The sequence below is a fragment of the Dipteris shenzhenensis genome, chromosome 2 (assembly GCF_047967505.1).
Source record: "Dipteris shenzhenensis isolate YYH24624 ecotype China chromosome 2, Dip_SZ_1.0, whole genome shotgun sequence".
Taxonomy (NCBI): Eukaryota; Viridiplantae; Streptophyta; class Polypodiopsida; order Gleicheniales; family Dipteridaceae; genus Dipteris; species Dipteris shenzhenensis.
The window spans coordinates 56,990,881-57,016,450 of record NC_141597.1 but is presented as its reverse complement, the minus strand read 5'-3'; the positions used below and the strand labels follow the sequence as shown (position 1 = coordinate 57,016,450).

General features: G+C 47.5%; 1 protein-coding gene across 3 annotated transcripts in view; it reads left to right on the top strand.

The window, feature by feature from the left end:
* SEX4 (dual specificity protein phosphatase (DsPTP1) family protein) overlaps positions 1-18,350 on the top strand; it is a 58,622-nt gene extending 40,272 nt beyond the window's left edge. For all 3 annotated transcript variants that reach the window (XM_087389394.1, XM_087389403.1, XM_087389384.1), the window contains 3 exons: positions 16,805-16,864; positions 16,997-17,104; positions 17,671-18,350. In XM_087389394.1, coding sequence (XP_087245520.1) covers positions 16,805-16,864; positions 16,997-17,104; positions 17,671-17,796 — 294 coding nt within the window. In that variant the 3' untranslated portion in view covers positions 17,797-18,350. The remainder of the gene's footprint in view (positions 1-16,804; positions 16,865-16,996; positions 17,105-17,670) is intronic.
* Positions 18,351-25,570: the final 7,220 nt, after the last annotated feature.

The following is a 25,570-nucleotide window of genomic DNA, read 5'->3' as shown; positions in this document are numbered from 1 at the left end:
TAATTGGCAGAAAGTCCAAGATGAAAGCTCCATGGTTGACTAGGACTCGAGGATTGTGCCACCTATAGTATAGGTGGCGGGAGGCCAGTTGATGATTAGGAACGGCTTACTATTCCGGAATGGAAAGATATGTGTGCCAGATGTCTCGGATCTTCGATCCAAGATTCTCTTGGAGTGTCATGATGCTCCTAGTGTTGGACATCCAAGTATACATCGGACTCTGTCTCTTGTGAAGCATATCTTTTATTGGCCTAAGCTGGGTTTGTCAGGTTACTAAGGCAGAATGCCTTAGAAGCGCGGGTTTATTACAACCATTATAAATCTCGGGTAATAAATGGAAAAGTATTTCCATGGATTTTATTACCGGTTTGCCTAGAACGCGCAAGGGTCATGACTCCATTTGGGTCATAGTGGACCGTCTGACAAAAAGGGCTAGATTCTTACCTACTAGAACAACCATCTTAGCTGTTCAGCTGGCTCACGAGTTTGTGGAGCACTTGTTTAAGCTGTATGGTTTGCCCTCTAACATAGTTAGCGACAGGGACTCAAAGTTTATAAGTAACTTTTGGACACTTGTTTTTGAGAAGTTGGAAACTACTCTCAGTATGAGTTTCTCAAATCATTTACAATGTGATGACAGTACAGAGAAGATCAACCAATTAGTTGAGGATATGCTTCGGGCGTATGTTTCTAAGAGACAGTCTACATGGGAAGATTATCTAGCTATGATAGAATTTGCTTATAACAGTGCAAAGCATTCGAGTACTGGTTACAGTCCTTTTATGCTTATGTACGGGTTTCAACCTAAGTCACCAGTTATGGTTGGGTTAAAATGATGATGCAAAGACATTCTTGTAAGACATGCAAGAAATGTTGCAATTTGCCAATGAGTCTATTAGAAGTGCCCAAGATCGGGACATTTTATGCTAATCGACATCGTTCACCTAGCGAGTTCTCTGAAGGAACGATGGTATATTTGCGTATTCCGAAGGAATCCAAGAGCCTAAGTAGTGGTTTGGTTCCGAAGTTATCCCCCAGATACTGTGGTCCATTCAAGGTTATTAAAAGAATTAGACCAGTTGCATATAGACTAGAATTGCCTCCTGATGTTAAAGTACATCCAATGGTTGACCAGGACTCAGGGATTGTGCCACCTACAGTACAGGCGGAAGGAGGTCAGTGGATGATTAGGAATGGAAAGATATGTGTGCCAGATGTTTCTGATCTACGATCCAAGATTCTCGTGGAGTGTCATGATGCTCCTAGTGCTGGACATCCAAGTATACATCAGACTCTGTCTCTTGTGAAGCATATCTTTTATTGGCCTAAGATGCATGCATTTATTGAAAACTGTGGTAGGTTGCCGGGTTTGTCAGGTTACTAAGGCAGAACGACTTAGAAGCGCGGGTTTATTACAGCCATTGCAAATCCCGGGTAATAAATGGAAAAGTATTTCCATGGATTTTATACCGGTTTTCCTAGAACGCGCAAGGGTCATGACTCCATTTGGGTCATAGTGGACCGTTTGACAAAAATGGCTAGATTCTTACCTACTAGAACAACCATCTCAGCTGTTCAGTTGGCTCACGAGTTTGTGGACCACTTGTTTAAGCTATATGGTTTGCCCTCTGACATAGACAGCAACAGGGACTCGAAGTTTACAAGTAACTTTTGGACACTTGTTTTTGAGAAGTTGTTAACTACTCTCAGTACGAGTTCCTCAGATCATGCACAATGTGATGGCAGTACAGAGAAGGTCAACCAATTGATTGAAGATATGCTTCGGGCGTATGTTTCTAAGAGACAGTCTTCATGGGAAGATTATCTACCTATGATAGAATTTGCTTACAGTCCTTTTATGCTTATGTACGGGTTTCAACCTGAGTCACCAGTTATGGTTGAGTTAAAGGGAATCCAAAATGATGATGCAAAGACATTCTTGCAAGACATGCAAGAAATGTTGCAGTTTGCCAATGAGTCTATTAGAAGTGCCCAAGATCGGGACAGATTTTATGCTAATTGACATCGTTAACCTAGCGAGTTCTCTGAAGAAACGATGGTATATTTGCGTATTCCCAAGAATCCAAGAGCCTAAGTACTGGTTTGGTTCTAAAGTTATCCCCCAGATACTGTGGTCCGTTTAAGGTTATTAAAAGAATTGGACCAGTTGCATATAGACTAGAATTGCCTCCTAATGTTAAAGTACATCCAGTGGTTGACCAGGACTCAAGGATTGTGCCACCTACAGTACAGGCGGCAAGAGGTCAGTGGATGATTAGGAACGGCTTGCTGTTCCGGAATGGAAAGATATGTGTGCCAGATGTTTCTGATCTTCGATCCAAGATTCTCTTGGAGTGTCATGATGCTCCTAGTGCTGGACATCCAAGTATACATCGGTCTCTGTCTCTTGTGAAGCATATCTTTTATTGGCCTAAGATGCGTGCATTTATTGAAAACTGTGGTAGGTTGTCGGGTTTGTCAGGTTACTAAGGCAGGACGACTTAGAAGCGCGGGTTTATTACAGCCATTGCAAATCTCAGGTAATAAATGAAAAAGTATTTCCATGGATAATACCGGTTTGCCTAGAATGCGCAAGGGTCATGACTCCATTTGGGTCATAGTGGACCGTCTGACAAAAATGGCTAGATTCTTATCTACTAGAACAACCATCTTAGCTGTTCAGTTGGCTCATGAGTTTGTCGACCACTTGTTTAAGCTATATGGTTTGCTCTTTGACATAGACAGCGATAGGGACTCGAAGTTTACAAGTAACTTTTGGACACTTGTTTTTGAGAAGTTGTAAACTACTCTCAGTGTGGGTTTCTCAGATCATGCACAATGTGATGGCAATACAGAGAAGGTTAACCAATTGGTTGAAGATATGCTTCGGGCGTATGTTTCTAAGAGACAGTCTTCATGGGAAGAATATCTACCTATGATAGAATTTGCTTATAACAGTGCAAAGCATTTGAGTACTGGTTTGCCTAGAACGCGCAAGGGTCATGACTCCATTTGGGTCATAGTGGACCGTCTGACAAAAATGGCTAGATTCTTATCTACTAGAACAACCATCTTAGCTGTTCAGTTGGCTCATGAGTTTGTCAACCACTTGTTTAAGCTGTATGGTTTGCTCTTTGACATAGACAGTGATAGGGACTCGAAGTTTACAAGTAACTTTTGGACACTTGTTTTTGAGAAGTTGTAAACTACTCTCAGTATGGGTTTCTCAGATCATGCACAATGTGATGGCAGTACAGAGAAGGTTAACCAATTGGTTGAAGATATGCTTCGGGCGTATGTTTCTAAGAGACAGTCTTCATGGGAAGATTATCTACCTATGATAGAATTTGGTTATAACAGTGCAAAGCATTTGAGTACTGGTTACAGTCCTTTTATGCTTATGTACGGGTTTCAACCTAAGTCACCATTTATGGTTTGGTTAAAGGGAATCCAAAATGACATTCTTTCAAGACATGCAAGAAATGTTGCAGCTTGCCAAGGAGTCTATTAGAAGTGCCCAAGATAGGAACAGATTTTATGCTAATAGACATCGTTTACCTAGGGAGTTCTCTGAAGGAACGATGGTATATTTGCATATTCCCAAGGAATCCAAGAGCGTAAGTACTGGTTTGGTTCCAAAGTTATTCCCTAGATACTGTGGTTCATTCAAGGTTATTAAAAGAATTGGACTAGTTGCATATAAAATAGAATTACCTCCTGATGTTAAAGTACATCCAGTATTTCATGTCAGTAGATTGAAAGAGTTACTGGGTGCGGATGATCAACTTGTTTCTCTCCAAAAAATAATAGAAGTTACAGATTTGACTTTTATTCCACACGAGCTTGAGGGTAATCTTGAATTTCGTGAAAGACAGATTTGTAATAGAACTATCACGGAATATTAGATCAAGTGGAAGGATCGTGTTGAGGAGGATGCAACATGGGAGACATTACAGAACCTCCAGAGGATATTGCCGGATTTTTTAGCGAACTCAGGAGTGACTTCTTAGAGGGAGGGAAGTATGTCATGTGCACAGATTGGTATCTGACGTGTACTGGGTACACAAGACTAGCTCAGGTAGCCTGGGTGGCTTAGAGCTAGGCAGGCTTGATTCTCGGGTTGAGTGGCAAGGGTACGAATCAGTTAGAGGTCTTTACTATTTTTGATGCTTGGAGCCCGAGTCTATGTAAGGGGTCCAAAGGTTCAGTTCTCAAGGAGCCGATGGGAGCAAGTCTCGTTCCCAAGTGCTAGGTCTGATCCTGGATTGAGTCGTGGATGCGCGCGTGCATCATAGCGTAGCCCTAGGCCCAGCAAGAGATCCCAAGCTTCACAGCACCACCTGGTGGTATGGGACACTAGGCTGGTTAGGATCTGGTTGGGAGTTCGTGCTAGCAGCTCAGCTCGTGGCTCGGATGGGACATCTCCTGATTCGAGATCGCATCTCGTAGACGCCATGGTTGGGTGGTGAGCAGCCAACCATTTGGTGTGTTCTTGTGTTTGCTTGCAGATCAGAGGTTTCAGGATTGCTAGGGTCGTGTCACCGACGGAACCTCATTCATGTGTACTAATAACCAGTGCTGTGCTTTGCACAGAAAAGCAAGGATTGACAAAATGTATGCCTCCATCTGTGAGGAGGCTATGACGATCATGATCAAAGGGCTTTCCACCCTTCCCTTATTGGATTACAACCAGGTCTTTTTGTACCTTGATAAGGGAGAGGGAAGAGGCAAATCGTGGTTTAAAGCTCAACCCTTCTTTTTCCAATGCCCTATGTTAAAGAGAAAATCAGCCGTATCTGGTGGGTGGCCTTTGGGGAAATAGTGAGCATTTTCGACAAATGGGTCAAGGCAACAGAAAGAACGAAGGTTTACCTTAAAGCTATAAAAAAAAGAGTGGAAAAGTCAAGATGGGAGAAACTAGAGGACGAAATGAAAGCAAAAGAAGCAGACACTACTGAACAAGGGCAGATTATTTATAGAGAAATTAAGGAAAACCTTAGAAGAGAAGCTATAGTTGAAGCACAAGAAGGAAACATCTACACAAGAGATTGGTAGGCGGGCAAAGGTGACATGGAAAATGAGGGAATGTTTAGGATGCTTAGGAAAAAGGACGCCCAGGAAAGCATCAAAGAACTCAAAGTGGATGGGCAGACGCTAAACGACCAAGGTTTGATCCTACAAGCGGTGGTGCAGCACTTCCAACAGATACTAGGGGAACCAGAAGCTCATTCCACAAGTAAGCAAGCTGCGGCGGAGCGGTGCAATCAAGCCCGACTTAAAGTGGTAGCAAGCTAAAGTGGAAGTAAATGACAAAACCTTAGATGCCTTCCCTCTAAAAAGATCTATCAGACAAGGATGTCCCCTTTCGCCTCTGCTCTTCGCCATAGCGGCTGACTCACTGGGATGGCTAATTCAAAGAGAAGTGGACAAAGGGAACACTATGGGCATTCAGTTAGAAGGGAACAAACAAATTGTGTGCCAGCAATTTGCTAACGACACAAACCTCACCTTGACAAATGACCCAGATCATTGGACATTGTGCTGAACTGCTCGAGACTTTCTGCCTAGCCTTTGGTTCAAAGGTCAACCATAGTAAGACCGGAATCTTTGGCACAAGATCCCAACGGCCAAATTCTCTGCTTGAGATGGGGTGCAAAGGTATTAAAGAAGGTGAGGTCTTTAGGCTTCTCAGAATTCCAATGGGTTTCAGGTGCTCAAATAAAAGTAGGTGGGAATGGGTCATTAAAAAAGTCAAAGAGAAGATCTCAAAATGGCAAGGTCTCCAACCCACACTAGCCAGGAGAAAGTTTGCACTGAATCATTATATTTACGCTTCAGTAATTTGCTTTATTTCATGTTGGTTCCCCTCGAAAAAAGCACTTAATCAGATTAACACACTCTTCAAAACTTTCCTATGGGGAGGAGACATGGGTCAAAGAAAAATAGCTAAGGTTCAGTGGAGATTCTGCACGATGCCCAAAGCGAAGGGGGTGCAGTGGATTCTCAAGTCCTTCCAAGTGCCGCAGACTAATTGGGTCCTTTTAGTTAGGAAAAACATCGAAAAACTCAAACCCGTTAGATGCAAGTACTGGGAAAACCTCCCTGAAGGCACAACAGTCTTCAGCAAGGAGCCCTTCATGGCCAAAGGATCGGAACTCTGGAAGGGGATGTGGAAAGCCTGGGAACTCCTCAAGCCGCATCTCCGATGGAAAGGTTTCTTGAGGAAAACGGGAACTTTATGTAGCTAGAACTCCATTTGGTTTTTTGTCATCTGGAACTTGTCTCCCACAGATGAAAACACCGTCAAGGGGGACTCTTTGCCTAAACAAAAAAGGAATTAGATGCTGGTAGGAGCTGTGGGACAGACCAAATAGAAGGTGGAAGAGTGAAGAGGTTGTAGCAGTAGAATTCAGACTCAACCGATTCAATGCCACCCTAATCAAGGAGCGACAAAATCTTTGGGACGCTGAATCCTTAACATGGATGGGAGGAAGAGCCAAGCTTTCGATCAGAGAGTTTAGATGGGCGGGGCAAAACCAACTCTGTCCAGTTCCTATCATTCAGGAGCACCAAGAGGACCTAATCGCAGACATCTCAATCGAAAATTGATAAGACGAGATCTGGCGGAAAAGTGGGAGAGGAGGTTCGAGAAGATGTGGGATAAGGAAATCCCGGAGAAACAGTCGTGTTTGCTATGGCTCATCGTCCACAAAGGAGTATGGACAGCCAGCAAAGCTCGAAGAATTGGGCGTGGGGATGGAAAATGTGCACGTTGCAAAAGGGAGACAGAGGACATTCCCCATCTGTTCATGAATTGTAGGTACTCGACCAAAGTCTGGAACCTCACGAGAAGCCCAATAATGGGTGTTCCTATGCATTATGCTTACCTACTCTTGGGAGACACTCCATCTAGAGCATTGGGGCACTGGCAAGTAGTGAGAGCGCAAGCGCTGTGGCTATTATGGCATTAGAGGTGCTCTGTTCTTTTTCGAAATGATTTCATTGATTCTTCTGTCATGTTACTAACTTGGTAGCTGAATGTCAGATCGAAGAAAAAATTCAGGCACTTGATAGGATGACGAATGAGGTAAAGGCGGGACTCGAAAAGGAGTAGACGCTCGTGGACCAATAGGACCATCTCATGAGGAAGGCATGAGACTTCATGGTGACTTATGCCCACATGAGCTGCAAGAGAGAGAAAGTGCGGGAACTCTCTCAAAGACAACAGACGACTCCCTTCGCCATAGAACCGATGGCGGCCCTTCAGCCAACTGTACCAATTGGACCAACCCCCTCTCCTATCACTCCGGAAGGAAGCATCCCGTACATGCAGTACAAGCAATCTGTGGCTCGATCTGATCCAAGAAGCGCTACATACAGAGTTCGGAAAGAAAGTAACTTGCAGAGCTAGCGGCTGCTCAATGTTCCGACCCAAGAGACGTGTGAGAGAGAGAGAACCCAAAATACCACCCATCGCCAAATGGCTGACAGTAAGCCAAATATCAATAACTGTGTTTAAAGATCTTGGAAGTGTGTTTAGAACCACCGGTGCTGTGAAAACACTAATGCTCTACCTTGTGCAGATATATCTAGCCTTGCATGAGTACCTGGTACCATGTTGGAGATTGGTGTGTGGAGTTGGAACTTCCGTATATGGTAGTTGGGTGACAAGTGAGTCAAAATTAGGAACTTTGTCGGAGGATGTTGAAGGTGTGCCTAAAAACTCTGATGCTCTACCTAGTGAGTGTTGCATGCCCCTTGCTGGTGCCATGTTGGAGATTTGTGTGTGTGTGAGAGAGTGAGTGAGTGAGTGAGTGAGAGAGAGAGAGAGAGAGAGAGAGAGAGAGAGAGAGATTTCACCCCAAAAAATGTGTGTGCACGCGCGTGCAAGCTGCACAAGTGTGCACACAGAAATTCATGGATAAATAAATAAATAAGCACGTACACACATGCATTCATGGGCACACACACACTTGGATAGATTTTTTTTTTGCCGAAAAAACAGTGCTGATTATATTACTGCGAAAACAAGATACATGAGGTCAGCTTTGCAACTGACGGGGCTGCGTTCACAAATCGGACGCAGCCCTAAAAGGAAACAAAAATGTAAAGCTCTCTCTCACGGAGGGATCAGGCGAGTGTGAATGAACAGCCAGAGAGGTGGTGAATAGCGCCACTGAAGGCCCTGCGAAGTATGCTCGAAGAAGAGGCCCTGTGTATCCCAATCACGGAGGAAACGTCTTCGCTTCTCTCGGCCAGCCCGGGAGTCTCCCTGTATCTGGTCCCACTGGCCTCTGAGGGTGTGTATAATCTCACTCCAGATGTCGGTCATGACCTGGGCAGTCGAAAGGGAGGTGCCACCGAGGATCTGCGCGCAGCGCGAGGTCCAAATGTGCCATCCTGCGATGCTGCTAATAATCTCCCAGACTGGCTGCCTCTCCTGAGATCCTGTGTCAGCCTCTGCCAGGTGCGGCGGAATGCTCTCGAGCGGCCCCCAAGTCCGCTGTGTGATAAGGAACGTGGGGTCCTGCGGGCCTGCCTCGAACAACTGATGAAAGCCAGGTGCGGTGCTGCACCAGCAGAACGCGCCTCAAGTGATCAAACCTAACTCCGGTGCTGCGCGAGTAAGGATCCCGAAGGTCCACCTCCACACTTCCCGGTGTCGTGCTGTAGGCGAAGAAAGAGGTCGGCCCCTGACCTGTCACAATCTCTGGCCATCTCCACTCTCCTGGGTCCCAATCAAGCTCTGACAAGGCTTGCCCCTCCCAGAGCCAGAGTCGCCATAACTGCAGCTGATCCTGCTCTATACTAGGATCGGTCCGCCAAACCTTCCCCACGAGGCCTACGACCCGAACCCTCTGCCATGGGAGGGGGTCGATGAGCACATCCTCTCTCCTGAGTCGGCCGTCCCCCATAACCGCGAAGAAGGAAACAGAGGGGTCGTCCATCCGACCTGCAACCACCAGTGGGATGCCACGGGGGGTGAACTGTCCCAGCCAACGGTCATCACCAGGCATGAGGATCTGAATCTCGGGTGGAACCAACCAACCGGCTGGAATCGCTCCGTCTATCTCTGTGCATCTCGCCTGAGCTCCACGGGCACCTCCAGCTGCGGCTGCTAGAGCAGCGGTCTCCAAGTGTCTATATGTGTCTCTCCAAACTCGAAGGGACCGGGCTGGCCCCCGCATCCAACCGTCCCACCTGATGTGTGATCTCTCCCCCAGCTGAAGGCCCACGGCATCTCTGACCTGATCGTTCCAGATGAGCGGTTGGTGATCGATCTCCTCCTGACAGCTAGGAGGGGACTCTATGACTGAGGCGGAGCCGCCTCCAAACCATGAGAAGGCTACGAATGAGCGGGGAGCAGGGGTGAGTGAGCGGGGCAGAAGTGAAGATCCACCTGAGGGACGGTAGCCACTCTCCACCTTGGCGCAGGACACAAGAACCGATCCCCTGTTGAAGTAGCATCTTCCACGTTTGCCCCCTCGGGGTCAAACTGCGGATAACCAACTTGCCCAGCAGGGCTTGACTCTGAAGCTCAGGATCGATGACCCCCAAGCCACCCTCAGCCTGCGGAAGAATGACTGTCTGCCAGGCAACCCTGGCTCTAGTATCTCTGAGATCGTCCCCCCCAGACCACAGGAAATTCCGGACCAACCTCCTAAGCTGTGCCACGCTGGATCTCGAGAAACACCAACAAGAGGCCACATACCATGCCGTGGCTAGGAGAACCTGGTTGACTACAAGAGCACGACCTGCCAGAGAGCTTAGCAGTGCTGTAGAAAGCCAGCTTCTGTCGAATGGAATCTAGCACCGGGAGAAACTGTTGAGCTGGCGTGATATCCAAGGCGACCTGAAAGCCGAGATATCTAGCTGTCTGTCCTCGCGGGATCCACCTGAAACCCAAAAACCTCCCCCATTGTGAGCACGCCCCGGGATTTGTGAGAAAACCAACTGATTTGTTCCAGTTGATTTTCGCACCGACTGCCGAACAGAAGACCTCTAGGGCCAGCCTCACCCTCTCCAGCATCATCTCATCATCCTGAACATACAGTGCTGTGTCATCTGCATACTCCGAATCCAGGAGCTCCGTGTCCTCCCTGATGGGAAGGCGAACACCCCGGATCCCGGTCGACCTCCCCCAAAGGTAGTATGTCATGGCCTCGGCGAAGAAGAGAAACAGGTAAGGAGCAAGGGGGCAACCCTGACGCATTGATCTCTCCAAACGAAATCGCTCTCCCATCCTGCTGCCGATAATGACCCTGCTGGAAGCTGTCCTGTATAACGCTGAAATACCCTGAATCCATCCTGCTGGGAACCCTAGTCGCTTCAGAGTACCCTCCAGGAAGGGCCGGTCCACTCGATCATAGGCCTTCTCAAAGTCGAGAAGTAGGATGGCTAAATGTGACCCACTGTGCTGAGCCCACTCGATCGCCTCTGAGAAGGTGAAGACATTATCCAGGATACTGCGATCCTGGACAAAGCCTGTCTGAGTGTCATGAATGAGGTCAGGAAGTAGAGGCCGAACTCTGGCGCTGATCATCTTGGCAAGGATTTTGTAGGCAGTGGTGAGGAGAGTGATCGGGCGCCACTGACGGATCTCCTGTCGATCTCCTCCCTTCGGGATGAGGCAAATCAGTCCCGAGGAGAGGCTCTTAGGCATATATCCGCTGCTGAAAATCCTCTGGAGGGCTGCTAGGAGGGGCTGATGGATCTGATTCCAGAAGGAGGTGAAGAAAGCGCGAGAGAGCCCATCCTCTCTAGGGCATTTTTGCCCATCGATGGCCATCAAGGCCTCCAACATCTCGTCAGTATTGAACGGTGCCATCAACGTCGCCTGCATGCTGGGCTGAACCAGGGCTGGAATGTGCCTCCACACCTCCTCGCGGGAACGTCGAGTGCGAGGGGCAAGCTGCTCCTGCTGGAAAAGAGTCCTGTAGAAGTCGGTAGCCAACCCCAAGACCTCACCCGGATCAGTAACGATTTGCCCCTCCGCTGTCCTAAGACTCCGTAGCTGATCACCTGCTGCTCTCTGGCCATGCGTCCTGAAGAACTCCCTGCTCATCTGGTCGCTCTTCCGAGCCCAGTATGAGAGGGAGGCGTGATAGGAAAACTCTGAGCGGCGCTGGAGAGTCTCCTAAAGAAGGGCTCTGGCTCGAAGGGCCTGGATCCGAAGCTCCTCCGAGCCCGGGGCTGCCTGCTGGAGTCACTGAATGGAGGCGAGGTCCCTACGAAGAGCTCTCTCTCTGCCCCACCACTCCTGGCAAACCTGAAGGGCTGCGAGCTGGCAAATCTGGTTGGACTCCTGCAAAGCCTGCGCCACCGAATCAACTAGATCCACGCACTCGCCCCAATCTCTGTCCGAAAGGCTACCGATACTCCTGCGCATCTCCTCCCTTGAGAAGATGGAGTTGGGAATCCGGCACGAACGGGGAGGAAGGGACTGAGCTGCCGAGTCTAATGATAAGAGCACAGGCGCGTGGTCGGAGAGTGTCGTCCCTGGCACTATACCCGCCTGACCACCTCTGCTGATGGCCCAATCACTGACATAAAATCTATCAAGTCTCTCCAGGAGTCTGCCTCCTTCCCTGCGGAAGCCCCACGAGAAGTCCAAGCTCCCGTGCCAACGGCGGAAGGACGGGTCTCTCCAGCTGTCCCTACCTCCTGTCGCGAAGATAAAGGAGTCCCAAGCGGACTGCTCTGCCTGAGCCATACCTGTAAACTCTGGTCCTCTGCCCTGCTAGTCCTCCAAGGTCTCCAGATTGTTGAAGTCACCTCCAACAATCCAGGAATCCATGTCTGGGAGAATCCCTGTGAGTGTCCTCCAGAAAGTGGCTCTGCATCGGAGGTTTGTGGGAGCATAGATGTTGAGGATTCCTATTTTGGAACCCTCCAACTCTAGGCCTACCCAAAGTGCACGGCTTGGAATCAACGTACCATGACCAAAAACTCCCTGGGCTAACAGCTCGCACACGGAAGTACAGACATCGCCACTCCTCCCCTGTGCGCCAATCGAGGGCTCCCAATAAGTGTGAGAGCATCCAGGGAGAATCTTCCCGCAGCTACGAGAATGAGCCGCCGAAAGCTTATGCTCCTGGAGCAGAAGTATATCCAAGCGACCAATCACTGCTGGCTGAAGTTCCTGTCTCAAGATGAGCTTCCTAGGACCACGGGTGCCAGAAGAATGAAACCCGTTCACATTCCAGGAGACAAGGTGTAAGCTCATGGTGAGGACTGATAGGCTGCGAACAACTGTCTGCTCGCGGCTGATGTCGATGAAGAAGCTGACATTTCGGAATGGAGACGCTGATGCTTTTGAGAGGGTTTAGAGGGGGAGGCGGGGTCGTCCTGCCCGTTCTTCAAAACTTTTAGCAAAGGCGTAAGGCCTTTAGTGCCATGGACAAACGCTTTCTCGAGCCAACTCGAGATCTCAGAGGTAGTCATCCCGTAGAAGGCTCGGAGTTTCTGAGGAGTCCAGGCTCTGACATCCTGGGGAAGGGGCCACGACAGAGGGGGCCTGAGGATCAGAATCAATCTGAAGCGTTTGGCGGCGCAACGCCACCGCAGGCGCACGTCACCCTCGGACCACTGAGTCTCGAGAAGCTGTCCACCCGACGGGCCTATCCAGGAGCAAACCTGAGCGTGCGTCTGCTCTCTGAGAGCCTCCCAGACCGAGTCATCTGTCCAAGTCTCGGTGCCGTCGCTGAGAAATGTGAAAGCAAAGCTAGGGCCATCCCTCGGGGCCAAGGCTGCGATCTTCCCATCCGCCCCTTTACGGAGCAGGAAGATACTGATGTTGAGACAAGTAGGGAAGGTCCCAAGGTCGGCCACATCCAAGTAGTCCCAGGGGCCAGATCTGTAGAAGTCGCGAGGAAGCTCTCTCTCCTAAAGCTGAGGCCCACCAGAGTCTGCAACTGAGGGGGTCGGGCTAGCAGATAGGGAAGACTGCTCTAGGGGTGGTGTAGACTCGGAGTGTCCTGCCTGTGGAGGGGAAGGGGGAGGTGGCTGAGGGGTAGGCAACTCAGACTCCACGGAGGCGACTAGCGGGGGGGTGGAGGAGGGGGGGTGGGGCTGCCCGCGGCTGAGGAACCATCGGAACAGCTGACACTGCAGGAGAGCTGAGAGAGGCGGGGGGAGGGGGATGGGGCTGAACCTAGGACTGGGGCTGAGAAGGAAGAGGAGGGGGCTGAAGAGGAAGAGGCGGGGGCTGATGCTGCGGGTCGGGAAGAGGGGGGTGCGACTGGGGAAGGGGTTGGGACTGAGGGGAAGGGGGCTGGGGAGCGGAAGAGAGGGGGACCTGAGGCTGCGGAGGGCGGGCTACCGTCGAAGAAGAAGCTCTCCCAGGGCCCTGGGGCGGCTGCCTGTCAGGTCTCTGAGGCGCTGTTGCAGGTTGGGTAACCTCTGCCTCCTTGCCTTTTTCAGAAATCTTCTTATTCTTTCCTCTTTTCCTTCTGACCTCAGTCCAATCGCCAGCCATCTCTGGACCGGACTCCGGCTGCCTCTGCTCCTCCTGACGTGGCTGCCCGGAGGGGGGGGGAGGGGGCGGAGGGGGAGGGGGTGGGGGGGGGCCGAGAGGAACTGGAGAATCGTGGACAAATAGCAGCCAGGGGCCTAAAGCCGTGACACCTCAGGCACTGGCCTGGCTATCCTGTGACTACCATGCTCTGGGTAATGCTGCCAGCGTCTGTCACGATCTCAATCACTGCAGGGAGAGTCGCAGGGTCTGCCACAGCCACACGGACTCGGGGGGCTCCTGTCGTAGTAACCGCGTCGGCGAAAGTGTCATGCATTACCCAGCCAAAGTGGGAGCCCAGGTCCCTGACAATCGGCTGCAGCTCAGCAGCAAGACCTGGAAAAACTAGCGTCATTGGGTGGCGAGGTATGCGGAAACGAGCATCAAAATCTGCTGCACTGAATCCACGGTACCAAGGGACTATCATAATGATCTTTCCATCCACAGATGTGGGGGAACCAGCAATCAGGTTGCTCGCAGCTTTCGCAGTGGAGAGTTTAAGCCAGAAGATGCCCCTTCCCATAACGGCCACCTCCTCAATGTCGCTGTCCTCTAGCATGAGAGTGGACTGGAGCCAGTCCCTGATGGCTGATCTCGAGGGGGAGTGTCCAATGACTCTGCCATAGATGGAAGTAAGGGCAAAGTCATTGTCAACCTCTTGTACCCGAGACGATTGTTGCTCTGTCAAGATAACGCGGTAGGCATCTGGAGAGGGAGGGTCCGACTGGGCCTCCGGTTCCGGGCAGGGAGCCGCCATATCGCCAAGACAAACTGCGAGACCTCCGATGAAGAAGAGGCTGCCACCCAAAAAAAAGGGGGGATAGACGAGGGGGTGGAGCCTGGGTGTGATGAAGAAGGGTGAGGCGATACGAGACGAAACGAGGCGGGTGGGGGAAGCGGAGGCGAAGGCGAGGGCGGAGGCGGAAGGCGGAAAGGGTGGAGGGCGGAGGGCGGAGGCGGGAGTGGAGGCGGGGGCGAAGGTGAGGGGGAGGGACGGCGGTGGAAGCAAGGGCGGGAGGCGGAGGGGGAGGGGGTGGAGAGCGAGGGTGGGGGCGGAGGTTGGAGGGCGGAGGGGGGGTGAAGGGGCGAGGGCGGGGGACGGGTGGGGGAGGAAAGCGAGGGGGCGGGGCGGAAGGGCGGAGGGGCGAGGGGCGGGCAGGTGGAGAGCGAGGCGAGGGGGCGGGGGGGCGTAGCGAGGGGCGAGGTGAGGCGGAGGGGCGAGGCAGGGGCGGGCGGAGGGCGCGGCGAGGAGTGAGACGGGAGGCGGGGGGTGAGGCGAGGGGCGGGGTGAGAGGAGAGGCGAGGGTCGAGGGCGGAGAGGCGAGGGGGTGAGGGCGTGGAGGCGGCCGAGGCGGGAGTGTGCGGCAAGGGCGAGGGGGGGTAGGCGAGAGCGAGGGGGGCGAGGCGAGGGAGAGAGGCGAAGGAGGCTAGGGAGGTAGAGGCTGCGGGAGGGAGGGAGGGGGGCTCGCAAGATCAAAACCCTTATACACACTTGGATAGATAGATGCATGTATACATGCATTCAGACATTCATAATGACGTGTACTTGTATTACACGTAGCATATAATGTACCATATGTTTTAAGGTTATTTTTATAGATACATCTGTGCACTTGTGTAACTAGACGGAGACGGAAGTCTTTTTCTGTGCTAGATGCTGGTTGTGCAATGTACAATGCAGCCTGGCCCTTTATGAACCTCCATGCATCAAGATGAAGAGCCGATCTCACAAACCACCACTGATTCATGGGCTACTGCTGTGCTGTTTCCCTTGAAACTAGGGTCCAATATATAGGCATGAGCATGCAATGACAGATCATACTGGCTCCAACAAAATTGCAGCCATCAGAAATCATGAATCAAAGAAAGGAAGTAAGTAGCACCTCCATGGATGGTAGTTTAAGCTGGCCTCCCAAACCAAGTCCAAACTCCTTGCTTAAAAAACGATCGCCCACGTCAAGGTCATACTTGCTTGGTCTTTCACAATGACCTTTTGTGGAGTGGTAAGCAGAAAGCTGTAAAAATTGCTGGACTCCACACCACATTCTACTTAATTGAGCAATACTTAAAATCGCACCACAAAACCCTGTGGTGTGATATGGCCTATTGAAAGAGGATACTTTGGAAGACCAAGCACATATGATTCTCTCTTTTCAGCACAGTTGATCAGGGAAGTCTGTGCCATACTTCTCATTGCAGATCACACAGAGTTGGGATTTTTCCTTAGTCGATCTGTACGACAGGGCTGCCCCTTGGTCCTGTGTCTGCTTCTCTTCAACTGTGGAGACCTTGGGCTGCTTTCTTCACTCGAACAGGAGGCAGGACTGTTGGGGATGTGCCTCCTCTGACAACAGGAGGAGCTTTTGGACTCAGGTTTCGAAGATGAAATGGCCTTCTTTGTGGAATAGACATAGGATAGCCTGAAAAGGGTCAGATGCATATGATGTTGGTTATAATGGTCCAATAGCAGGAGTCAGTAGGGTTACTAGGGTTATAAATGGGATGAACAATGCTCACATTCCAATCCTGTACAAACTGCATGTCTACTGCCAAATGGTTAAGCCTCATCAAGGATTTTTGCAACAACGATAGTTTCAATGCATCCCTGCAGATACTTGTGACCCCTTGCCCTTCAGTTTCATTGTCAGATAAGCCCAGTCATGAAGAGATACATGTCTTAATATTGTGGTCTAAAATTCCATCTGGTCAGAGGCCTCTTGAACTGTGCATGCATAGCACGGGTGTCTTCTTGGCTAGCAATGGTACTGTTCAGTAGGAAGGACTGTGCATTCCAACGCTTTGGATCCCGTTCAGTTTCGTTGAGGTAAGCTGAGGCATGGATAGAGTCGTGATGCTCCCTGCGTGAATACTGACGACTACATGAAAAAACTCTACGGAAGAGCTTCCTCAGGTTTGATAAGCCTCTTCCTTTGAATGCCACGCTTGCTGAATGCAGCTCTATAACTTGTAGTAGCCCCCCTTTCTTATGCCTCCCAAAACAGGAGCTCAACTAGCTCTTAGCTCCTAATCTCCTGACCCGGGAACGATGGCAGTGACCTTTATGTGTGTTTGAAAATTTAAGTGAGAAATGTTATCCACACAGCTACATTAATATCATAGATGGCGTGAAAACTGTCCTGTTATATTGTGGCTGTGAGCATTGGCATACAACCAAAGAAAGATGAAGGAATTTTATCAGCATGGATAGTACATTTTTTAGAGCATGTGTGAAAGCATGTAAAAGAAGATATTGTGAAACTGAAGTTTGTTGCTTGGGTGTATGAGTTGCAGCGACTTCCTCTGAGCTTTATTCCTGAGAAGAATTACTGGATGTTGAGCCGTGAACTGCCTGTAAGATCGCTTTCCCACTTTTTCTTTGGCATTAATCCTTTGTGTCCTCGTTGGGGGCTCTTGCTTCTTGCTGATGTTGATGATTATGGAAGCTCATATATTCAATGATTTCTGATTCTGGTGTACAAATAGGTTGGGAAATATGAATACAAATACATAGTAGATGGAGTTTGGACCAACAACCCTAATGAGCCACAGACTCAACCGAATAAGGATGGCCATATTAACAACTATATACAGGTGAAAATGAAACACCATGCTTATGTTGCTGAGTCAGATCCTGGTCTATGTACTGACAGCAGATAACTTTCTTTCTTTCCTATTATCAGATAAGAAAATAACACAAGAGATTATTTTCTTCAAAGATTCACCTATTTCTGCTCTTAGCAAATCTTTTCATGGTTATATTGTTTAAGGGCCAATTGCAAGGATATAGGTCTTCTAGTTGTCACAAATATGGGTGGGAAGAGACGTAAAGTGACGTGTGAATTTGGCTTTGGATTCTTATGGCCTTCAGGGCAGGGACGTTAGCATCTTAAATGATATCCTTGCATGCATGCTATATCCATAACAAATATCCTTTTGCATTAGTGTTTCCATATAACATAGAGGGTTAGTTTGAGTATGCACGTGCCAGGAAAAGATTTGGTCCATGTCAAAATGATTACTTGGATTTCCCACCATGAAAATTTTTAGAAGAGTATGATATGAAGATAAATATCATTTGCATCTATGCTTCTTTTTTCAGGTTTAAGTAGTTGTTGGACAACATCCAGGGATAAAAAGTAACGCTTTTAGCTCTGTAGGTGTTAGGTGAATCTGCAGACCAAGAGATCAAAAAGTTGAGACAGCGACTAGTGCAGGACAATCCAAGTCTGAATGATGTTGAGCGGCGGATTATACGTCGGAAACTGCTATCCTTGGAACATTGAAGTTTGTTGAGAGGTTGCAGTCAAGAGCCTGCAAGGCATCTGTTTGACTTTGCAGAATGTCAAGATGCAGGAATCTATGCCAGCCAAAATGCTCTTGTAAGTTCAGAAGATTCAGTGGAAGCTAGCTGGGTGAAATCTCAAGAACCATTGTCCAATCTTTTGAAGAAAACACCCAGTCATATTAGTAGAGCAGTTTATGACATAAATGTGTATGTCTCATTGAGCTGAAATCTATATAAGGATGCTGAGACCTTTCCAGGATCAGGATAAACTGGATTGTAGGTTGCACACTGCTTTCAGAACTAGAAAGGTGCTTCATCTATATCCTGGCATTTGCGTCCGAGTGCCAGCCACCTTTTTCTCTTGCAGGGAGGATCAGCTTTCTCATTGCCTTTGCCTTCAAAGGTTTACAGGAGCATTCTTCGTCAGTACAGTTATTTTAGCTGATGAGCATCTCTTATGTTTTATTAGCACACTGTAATGTAACGTGACTATATGAATGGAATATTTTTTGAATCGTTTTACTTCAAGAATATATTTTACTCGAACCTCCATATGCTAACCCTTTTCCCACTTGATTTCATTTAGTCATGTGGTAGGCCTTTGTTTTTTCCTTGCATATAATGCAGGTGTCCCTCCAAAAAGGGCCAACTTGGGGTCAACAAAGTGGTTTATGGAAGATGGCGGTATTTCGAAAGCTTCAATCAATTCAATATGAACACAGTTCTAGAGCTGTCAAATTTTAGGCAGTAAGGCTAGAGGCAGAGTGCTAGCTGCTTGTCTTTTCTGGTATTGCTATCTGAGTTGAAGGAAACCAAAAGGTTAGTGGCACAAACTGCCTATTATCGTCTGCTATCTTGAAGCTTGTAATTAATTCCTGTATGGAAATTGCTTTATACTATTGCGGCCTTGAGCAGTGGCTTAGGGTGGCGATGTGTTTCCTATCACCTTTGAATGTGAGTCACCAAGTGCAAATTACCTTGGATAAATCAGTCTAACAAAAACGGAATGGTCATACTTGTCATGACAAGAGAGATGATTAATTAATTAATTAATAATCATTAGAACATTATTATATTAGTTGCCAATTCGATGGTGCGGTATATGCTTGTATTTACGACAGATCAAGCGGTGTAAATGCAACTGCTAAACTTTATAACATTGGCCAATGATTATTAATAAAGATGTGCACATGTGTGTCTAGGTCCTAGGGGCTATAGGAAAGGGAAGGGTGCACTAAATGGTATGTGCATGGGTCATAGGCTAAGGGTAGGTCTAAATGGGAAGATGGACCTTGAGAAAGGGTATCCCCTTTCATTGTCTCTCGACCATTTTGTATTCTCTCTCTCTCTCTCTCCATATAGGTAAAATAGAAGCAAGTACTCTCATGAGGGCACTCTTCTCCCATTGGAGGGCCCAAGAAAAGATCTTTACATATTTTCCCTAGATACTCGCAAATTATGAAGCAATTGCAGAAGTAAAAAGAGAAAGTGCATGTAAGAGAAAGAGACCAGAGAATCTAGAAGAGGAATTTTGCTTGTTTAGATAAGAGGGAGTGTCATGGCGAGAAATGATTGTTTAGTTAGTTAATAGTCATTAGAGAAGTATTTTATCAGACACCAATTTGATGGTGTGGTATATGTTTGTCTGTATGATCAATCAAGTGGTGTAAATGGTACCATAAACTATGTAACATTGGCCAATATTTATTAATAATTAAGTGCACACATGTCTCTAGATCCTAGGGGCAATAGGAAAGGAAGGGTGAATTAGAGTGCATTAAATGTAGGTGCATGGGTCATAGGCTAAAGGGTAAATCTAAATGGAAAGATGGACCTTTAGTGATCTCAAGGGACATCAATCAAAGGGTATCCCCTTCCATTGTGATTGCACATAGTATTCTCTCCATCGGAGTGTAGTTACTAGATGCTTGACCGATCTTCATTGCAGTATGTTATTTTCCTCCACACACGTCATCACGTGCCCATGATGTCACTATAGAGGGGCATAACCCTTATGAGACGATACATGATGATATCATGGAGTTCTCCAGACAGGGAGACACCCTCCTTCTGGTTGATTTCAATGCAAGGACAAGGGACAGGCAAGTGAGCTTACTTGACTTCACATATGAGAGAGATCTTGACATGATGCCAGAGTTAGATGCAGCAGAACTTGGGATTCAGAGACTTTTTGTGGCGACACCTCCTTGAGTTGGGAGCTGTCCATGAGCTCATCATCTATAATGGCCTTCAGAGATGGCCATCATTTGAGGGATTCACATGCTTTCCACATAAAGGCAGGACTAGCACAGTGGACTACCTACTGGGCCCATTGGCTTTTGTCTCATGGATACATGACCTCACCATACCCCCGCCCTCTCCCACTTGGAGCCGATCGCTCATATCTGGCCTTCGATGTTCTTGCTACTACACCAGGCATAGGGAGAGTTCCTACCGCTACCCGTACCCAAATCCACTTTGATCGTGCCCTTGATCCAGTGTATGTGTGTCGCTTAGTCAGAGAGCTTCCGGCCTTATTGGAGACTTATTTAGATCTCACCTACGCCTCAGTCACCCTTGTCACATTGATACAGGATGCTGTCACTAGATCCTTTCCTACGACCCGATATTCACCGGGTACGAGATGGGCAGATGCCTTAAAACCCTTGGTTTGATGATCAGTGCAGAGAAATGCGAGCCCATCTCACACGAGAGCTTGGGTCAGTTGATGTCACATGAGGCACACAAGATCTTTCAGCAGTTGACACGCTGCAAAAGACAAGCCTTCCTCACACATAGGATGGATGAGATCATCATATCATTTCATGGAGGAGACCCAACCACTGGGTGGGGATTCCTCGTGGAGGGAAAGCCACCCATTCCCATCACTGATATGTGCGTGTGGCACACTTATGCATGCTCCTTATATGATGTCCCGAGGCAGACACTGCCAGACATGTCCACTATGCCCAGGCCCACTACTTGTCATTTATTCACTATGCAGAATGTGTGGGCTGCAGTTCGTCGGCTCCACAACTGGAAAGCACATGATTACGAAGGCCTTCGGATAGAGCACTTCACACATGGGCAGGAGGTCCTAGCACCGATCCTTGCACATATGTTTAACCTTGCAGTTTGTCACGGCTTCCCACCAGCGTGGAGCACCACTACTATCGTACCGATGCACAAAGCAGGGGATCCCATGGACACCGGGAACTATCGCACCCTTATGATTGGCCGCACACTGGCCAAGATCTATGGATCGGTACTAGAGAGAGAGATTAGTAGTCATACAGAGGCACGGGGGCAACAAGCACTAGGGCAGGCAAGATTCAGGAGGCAATACTCTACTCTAGACCACATTTTTACTTTGAGGGCTATCATTGAGGAGGCGAGGTCCAGACATCAGAGTCTACACATACTTTGTAGACTTTCGAAAGGCCTTCGACACTGTTCCACGATCCCGCATGATCAGGAGACTCCAAGAGATGCAGATCCCAAAGATGCTGATTTGGGGTGTGATGAGCTTATATGAGTCAATCAGAGGCAGGGTCCATGACCCAAGCGGCCTATCGGATTGGGTCGAGACCACCATTGGGTTGAAGCAAAGCTGCCTACTCTCACTGACTCTCTTTGGACTCTACATTGAATAGATCGCATCTTTCATAGATCGCCTAGGTGGCGAGGGCTCATTACTAGGGGATCTCCTCATACAGATGTTGTTATATGCTGATGATATAGTTCTTATATCCTCTTCAGCGGAGGGGCTGTAGAGAGATTTAGAGGCTTTAGAGGTGTTTTGTAGAGAGAGAGATTTGACGGTCAACCTTGGGAAAACTAAGGTTATGATCTTCAACACGTCACGAGTAGTGACTAATCGACTCGCTTTCACCTATCGTGGTGAACTAGTGGAGATAGCATAGTCATACACGTATTTGGGAGCAGTCTTCACAGGACCCATCTTCATGATGAAACATGTAGCCTAGGCACGACTCACATGAGGGCGTAGTGCTTTGGTTAAACCGTAGCAGCAGTGTTTCCAGGATCCACCGATGAGGGGCTGGCTTTTCGACATACTAATGCGGCCGAATGTCATGTATGCCGCACCTTTTTGGGGTTGCGATCTTCTGAGGACAGACTGGAGGAGCTTTGAGTGGCTACAGGTGACGATGGGATCCAGGATGATCCGATGTAAGCCCTCAGTTCCACATGAGATAGTACATGCAGAGTTTGCCATGACACCTCTCCAAGTTGATGCCATCTTTCAGAGAGTGACTTTCATCCATAGAGTCAGGGACTTACCCCATTGGAGACTTCCAAGGTTGGCCCTAGAGTCATCCAGACGACTCGTAGAGAGCGAGGCAGACACATGGTATGCACTCATATCTACATGGCTTGCCAGGCACGGTATCCAGATGGATAGGCTTCCCTCCTTTCAGTATAGCATGGATGCACCTTTTGAGTCGATCCCGCGAGATGAGATCAACCGTATCATATGGTTAGACCTCCTCCAGCTTCACACATCTCGGACTCGGGGGGAGGACCAGGAGCTCCCTACCAAGACCCAGTTTTATCACGACCACTTCCTGAGAGTATCAGAGGGGGGATTCATTATCAGACCATAGTATCTCGAGGATAGAGGAGTCTCCCATGCACTAAGGATTGCCATTGGTCAGATGCGGGTTTCCTCCCACCAGCTGAGGATCGAGGCAGGTAGAGCAGTGGGTCTGCACACTATGTACGCTGGGGGCGGTTGAGACAGAGGAGCATTTTCTTTGTGTTTATCCAGCCTACTACGAGATTCGGGGACGCTACCACTGTCTCTACTTAGAGGGGAGTGGCTTCGGTCCTTTGTCACGACTGATCCATTTTCATGACCAGGTCTGTATCGAGCTTTATCTGAAAGAGATGCGGCGACACAAGGGACACCACTACAAGACATAGAGGATGACCGAGCATAGCGACACGTGACAGACTTCTATACACACATGTGCGGCAGAGAGCCCACAGGATACACTCTATTGAGGTCCGACCTATCACAGCTTTCCTTAGGAGAGACCGATAGAGACGAGGGGTCACCCTAGACATAGCCCAAAAAGTCCAAAGAGTGAGGAGACCACATCCCCCACTGCAGCACGAGACAACCTGACAGACGCAGATACGAGACATCTTCGTAGCCCACCAGAGAGCCATCACTGTACCAGACTTCGATTTCGTCCCAGCACCTCGATAGATTGATTGATTGATATGGACCACTCTGCAGTTGTAATTGACTTTTTTTTTCTCTATGATTATGATTCTATTAACATAGATTAATACTCAGCAAGGGTCCTAGTGTTCCCTTTGCTTCAGCTCACTGAGGCTTGTATGAGTTCGCTTTTTTGTGAACTTTGTCCCATAGGCCCGTGAGGCCTCCCGTGGATGTTAATATATCTTTCTTTCTTTCTCTCTCTCTCTCTCTCTCTGTCTGTCTCTCTATATCTCTCTCTCTCCATATAAGTCAAATAGAGACAAGTACTCTCACGAGGGTGCTTTTCCTACATTGGAGGGCCCAATCAACATTGAATTTTTACATGCGTTGCACCCATTTGCATTCTTGTAAGTTTATTTTTTCATAATACTAGGTTGAGTGTTTTTTATTTTTTAAATAAAGTAAATCGAAGGGAGTGTTGAATGTCTTGCTAATTCATCTGGCAAGTGTGGATGTATAAATGGCAAGAGTTCCGATGGGCACATGTGTGATTAATTTGTATTTTGTGTGTAGGTACTATGCCAGCTCTTGAATGATACTCGCAAGGACTTTGGTGCTCACATCAATCCAACGATAAATGAGATTGTGCGACTTCAATAAATTGAGCCTCATCAATTTAGAGGCCATTTGTCTCACAAAGAAGGCGATCAAGGTTGTCGGGCCAGAGTACGAGATGTCTGAGGATGAATTCTAGGATATGTAGAAGTCATTGTTCAAGAACAAAGATGAAGAAAGCTAGCACCTTCAGTCAGCATTGACCTCAAGACCCACGAGAAAAGAGATTCCAGTTGGGCACTGCAGCTGATGTCCTTCGAGACGAGGTAGAAAAGGTATGTAACTTTGCTAGCTTAGGGTTTAGGATTTATTATCATATTCCTTTCATTATTTTATTAGATTTCCCATCCATATTCTCTATTTTTTTAGGTTCTATTTTTGCATAGAAAATCAATGTTCTGTCTTTAACTGTTGGTAGAGAGTCAAAAATAATGTTTCTCAATAGCAACCCCGATCTCAAAAATTCTTTCTCATTTTGAACTCACATGCTCATGTAGAAATCATAGTGCATGCTACGAAATATCAAACAAAAGTGGGTCTTGAAGTATCAAATATGATATAGTGTGACTAGGGCCTACTTGCAAAAAGTAGGCCTAGGTTGCACCGTACCGGATTTGATACTCTAGGGCCCATTTGGTTCTAATATTTTATAGCATGTACTATGCTTGCATGAGCATGTGGCTTCAATTAAAATCCAAAAATAAATTTTCATCTCGTAAGACATTCTAACCCTAATTTTTATTCTTCTAGATTTTATTATTTTCTTCTGATTTTCCACCACAAGGTTACAACATAGAGGATTCATCTAGTGAAAAATCAGATTTAAAAAGCCTTGGAAGCACAAAATCCAGTATCATGCAACTAGGATCTACTTTTCGCGAAAGGTAGATCCAAGTCGCACGGTACAAGATTTTGTGCTTCTAGAACTTTTTGGGACCTAAGACTGGTTTCTTGCCAGATATATTTTCTCTGCTGGGAGAATGATCTAGTGCAATTTTAGCTAAATAAGATATTATGATCAAAACTGAAGGTTTAGAATTTTGATATAATATTCATCAATGGTTGATTCTGGGGTATTTTGTGGCTTGATGAACATGCTTATGCTACAAGAGTGGAACCAGAGGGTCTACTAGGGGAGTGATGGCTTCAATCAGTCTCACTATATCGGCATGGCTCCATATATTTTGGTCTTCTGTCAGTAAATTTTGCTAGATGAAAAGTTAAAGATAATGAAGTTTAGGGTCCTTAGTTGGATGCTGAAGATGAAAGCAATTTGTCATAATGTGGATGGTGTGGTTTTGATAAAGCGTAGTGTTACTTTATTTTTCTTCTTGGACACATGATCTAGACCCCTCCATAGCATCATAGCCATTGCAGGGCTAGCTGGTATTACTGGTCGCCAACCACTTGAGAATGAAATTGTTGAACCTTTCCTTCTCCAACAAGCTAAAGAGGGTGCAGAACCCAGTAGGAAGAAGTGTAGGCTAGAGTAATATGTGCCCTAAGGATTGATCCATGTAATCTCACTCTTAATCAATAAAGACTTTATTTTTGATTGATTTCTTTCCTTATTGTTCAATATTGTTTTCGTTCATTAAATTGCATGTAAGTAAAATAGATATTACAAAGACTAAAGCATATATATTTTTTCAAATTGCATGGAAGTAAATTGGAGATTGCAAAGATAAAGTCATAGGTTGCAAATGATTTGGAAAAATTAACTTTATTATCTTGAAAGGAACTAGATACAAGATTGAGATTGCCCAAGGCATAATACACACACCAACCCTAACTATCACCCAAGTTGTAGTACACAAACAAACTCTTTGGCTCGACTAAGGCATACAATAAATTGCATATCCTTTATGTTCATAGTGACCTTGCTCCTATGAATGGCAACCATATGGACATCATCTATGAGGTCTACCAAGTAGGCCTCACAACTACGTGCTGCAAGGCAAGTAGG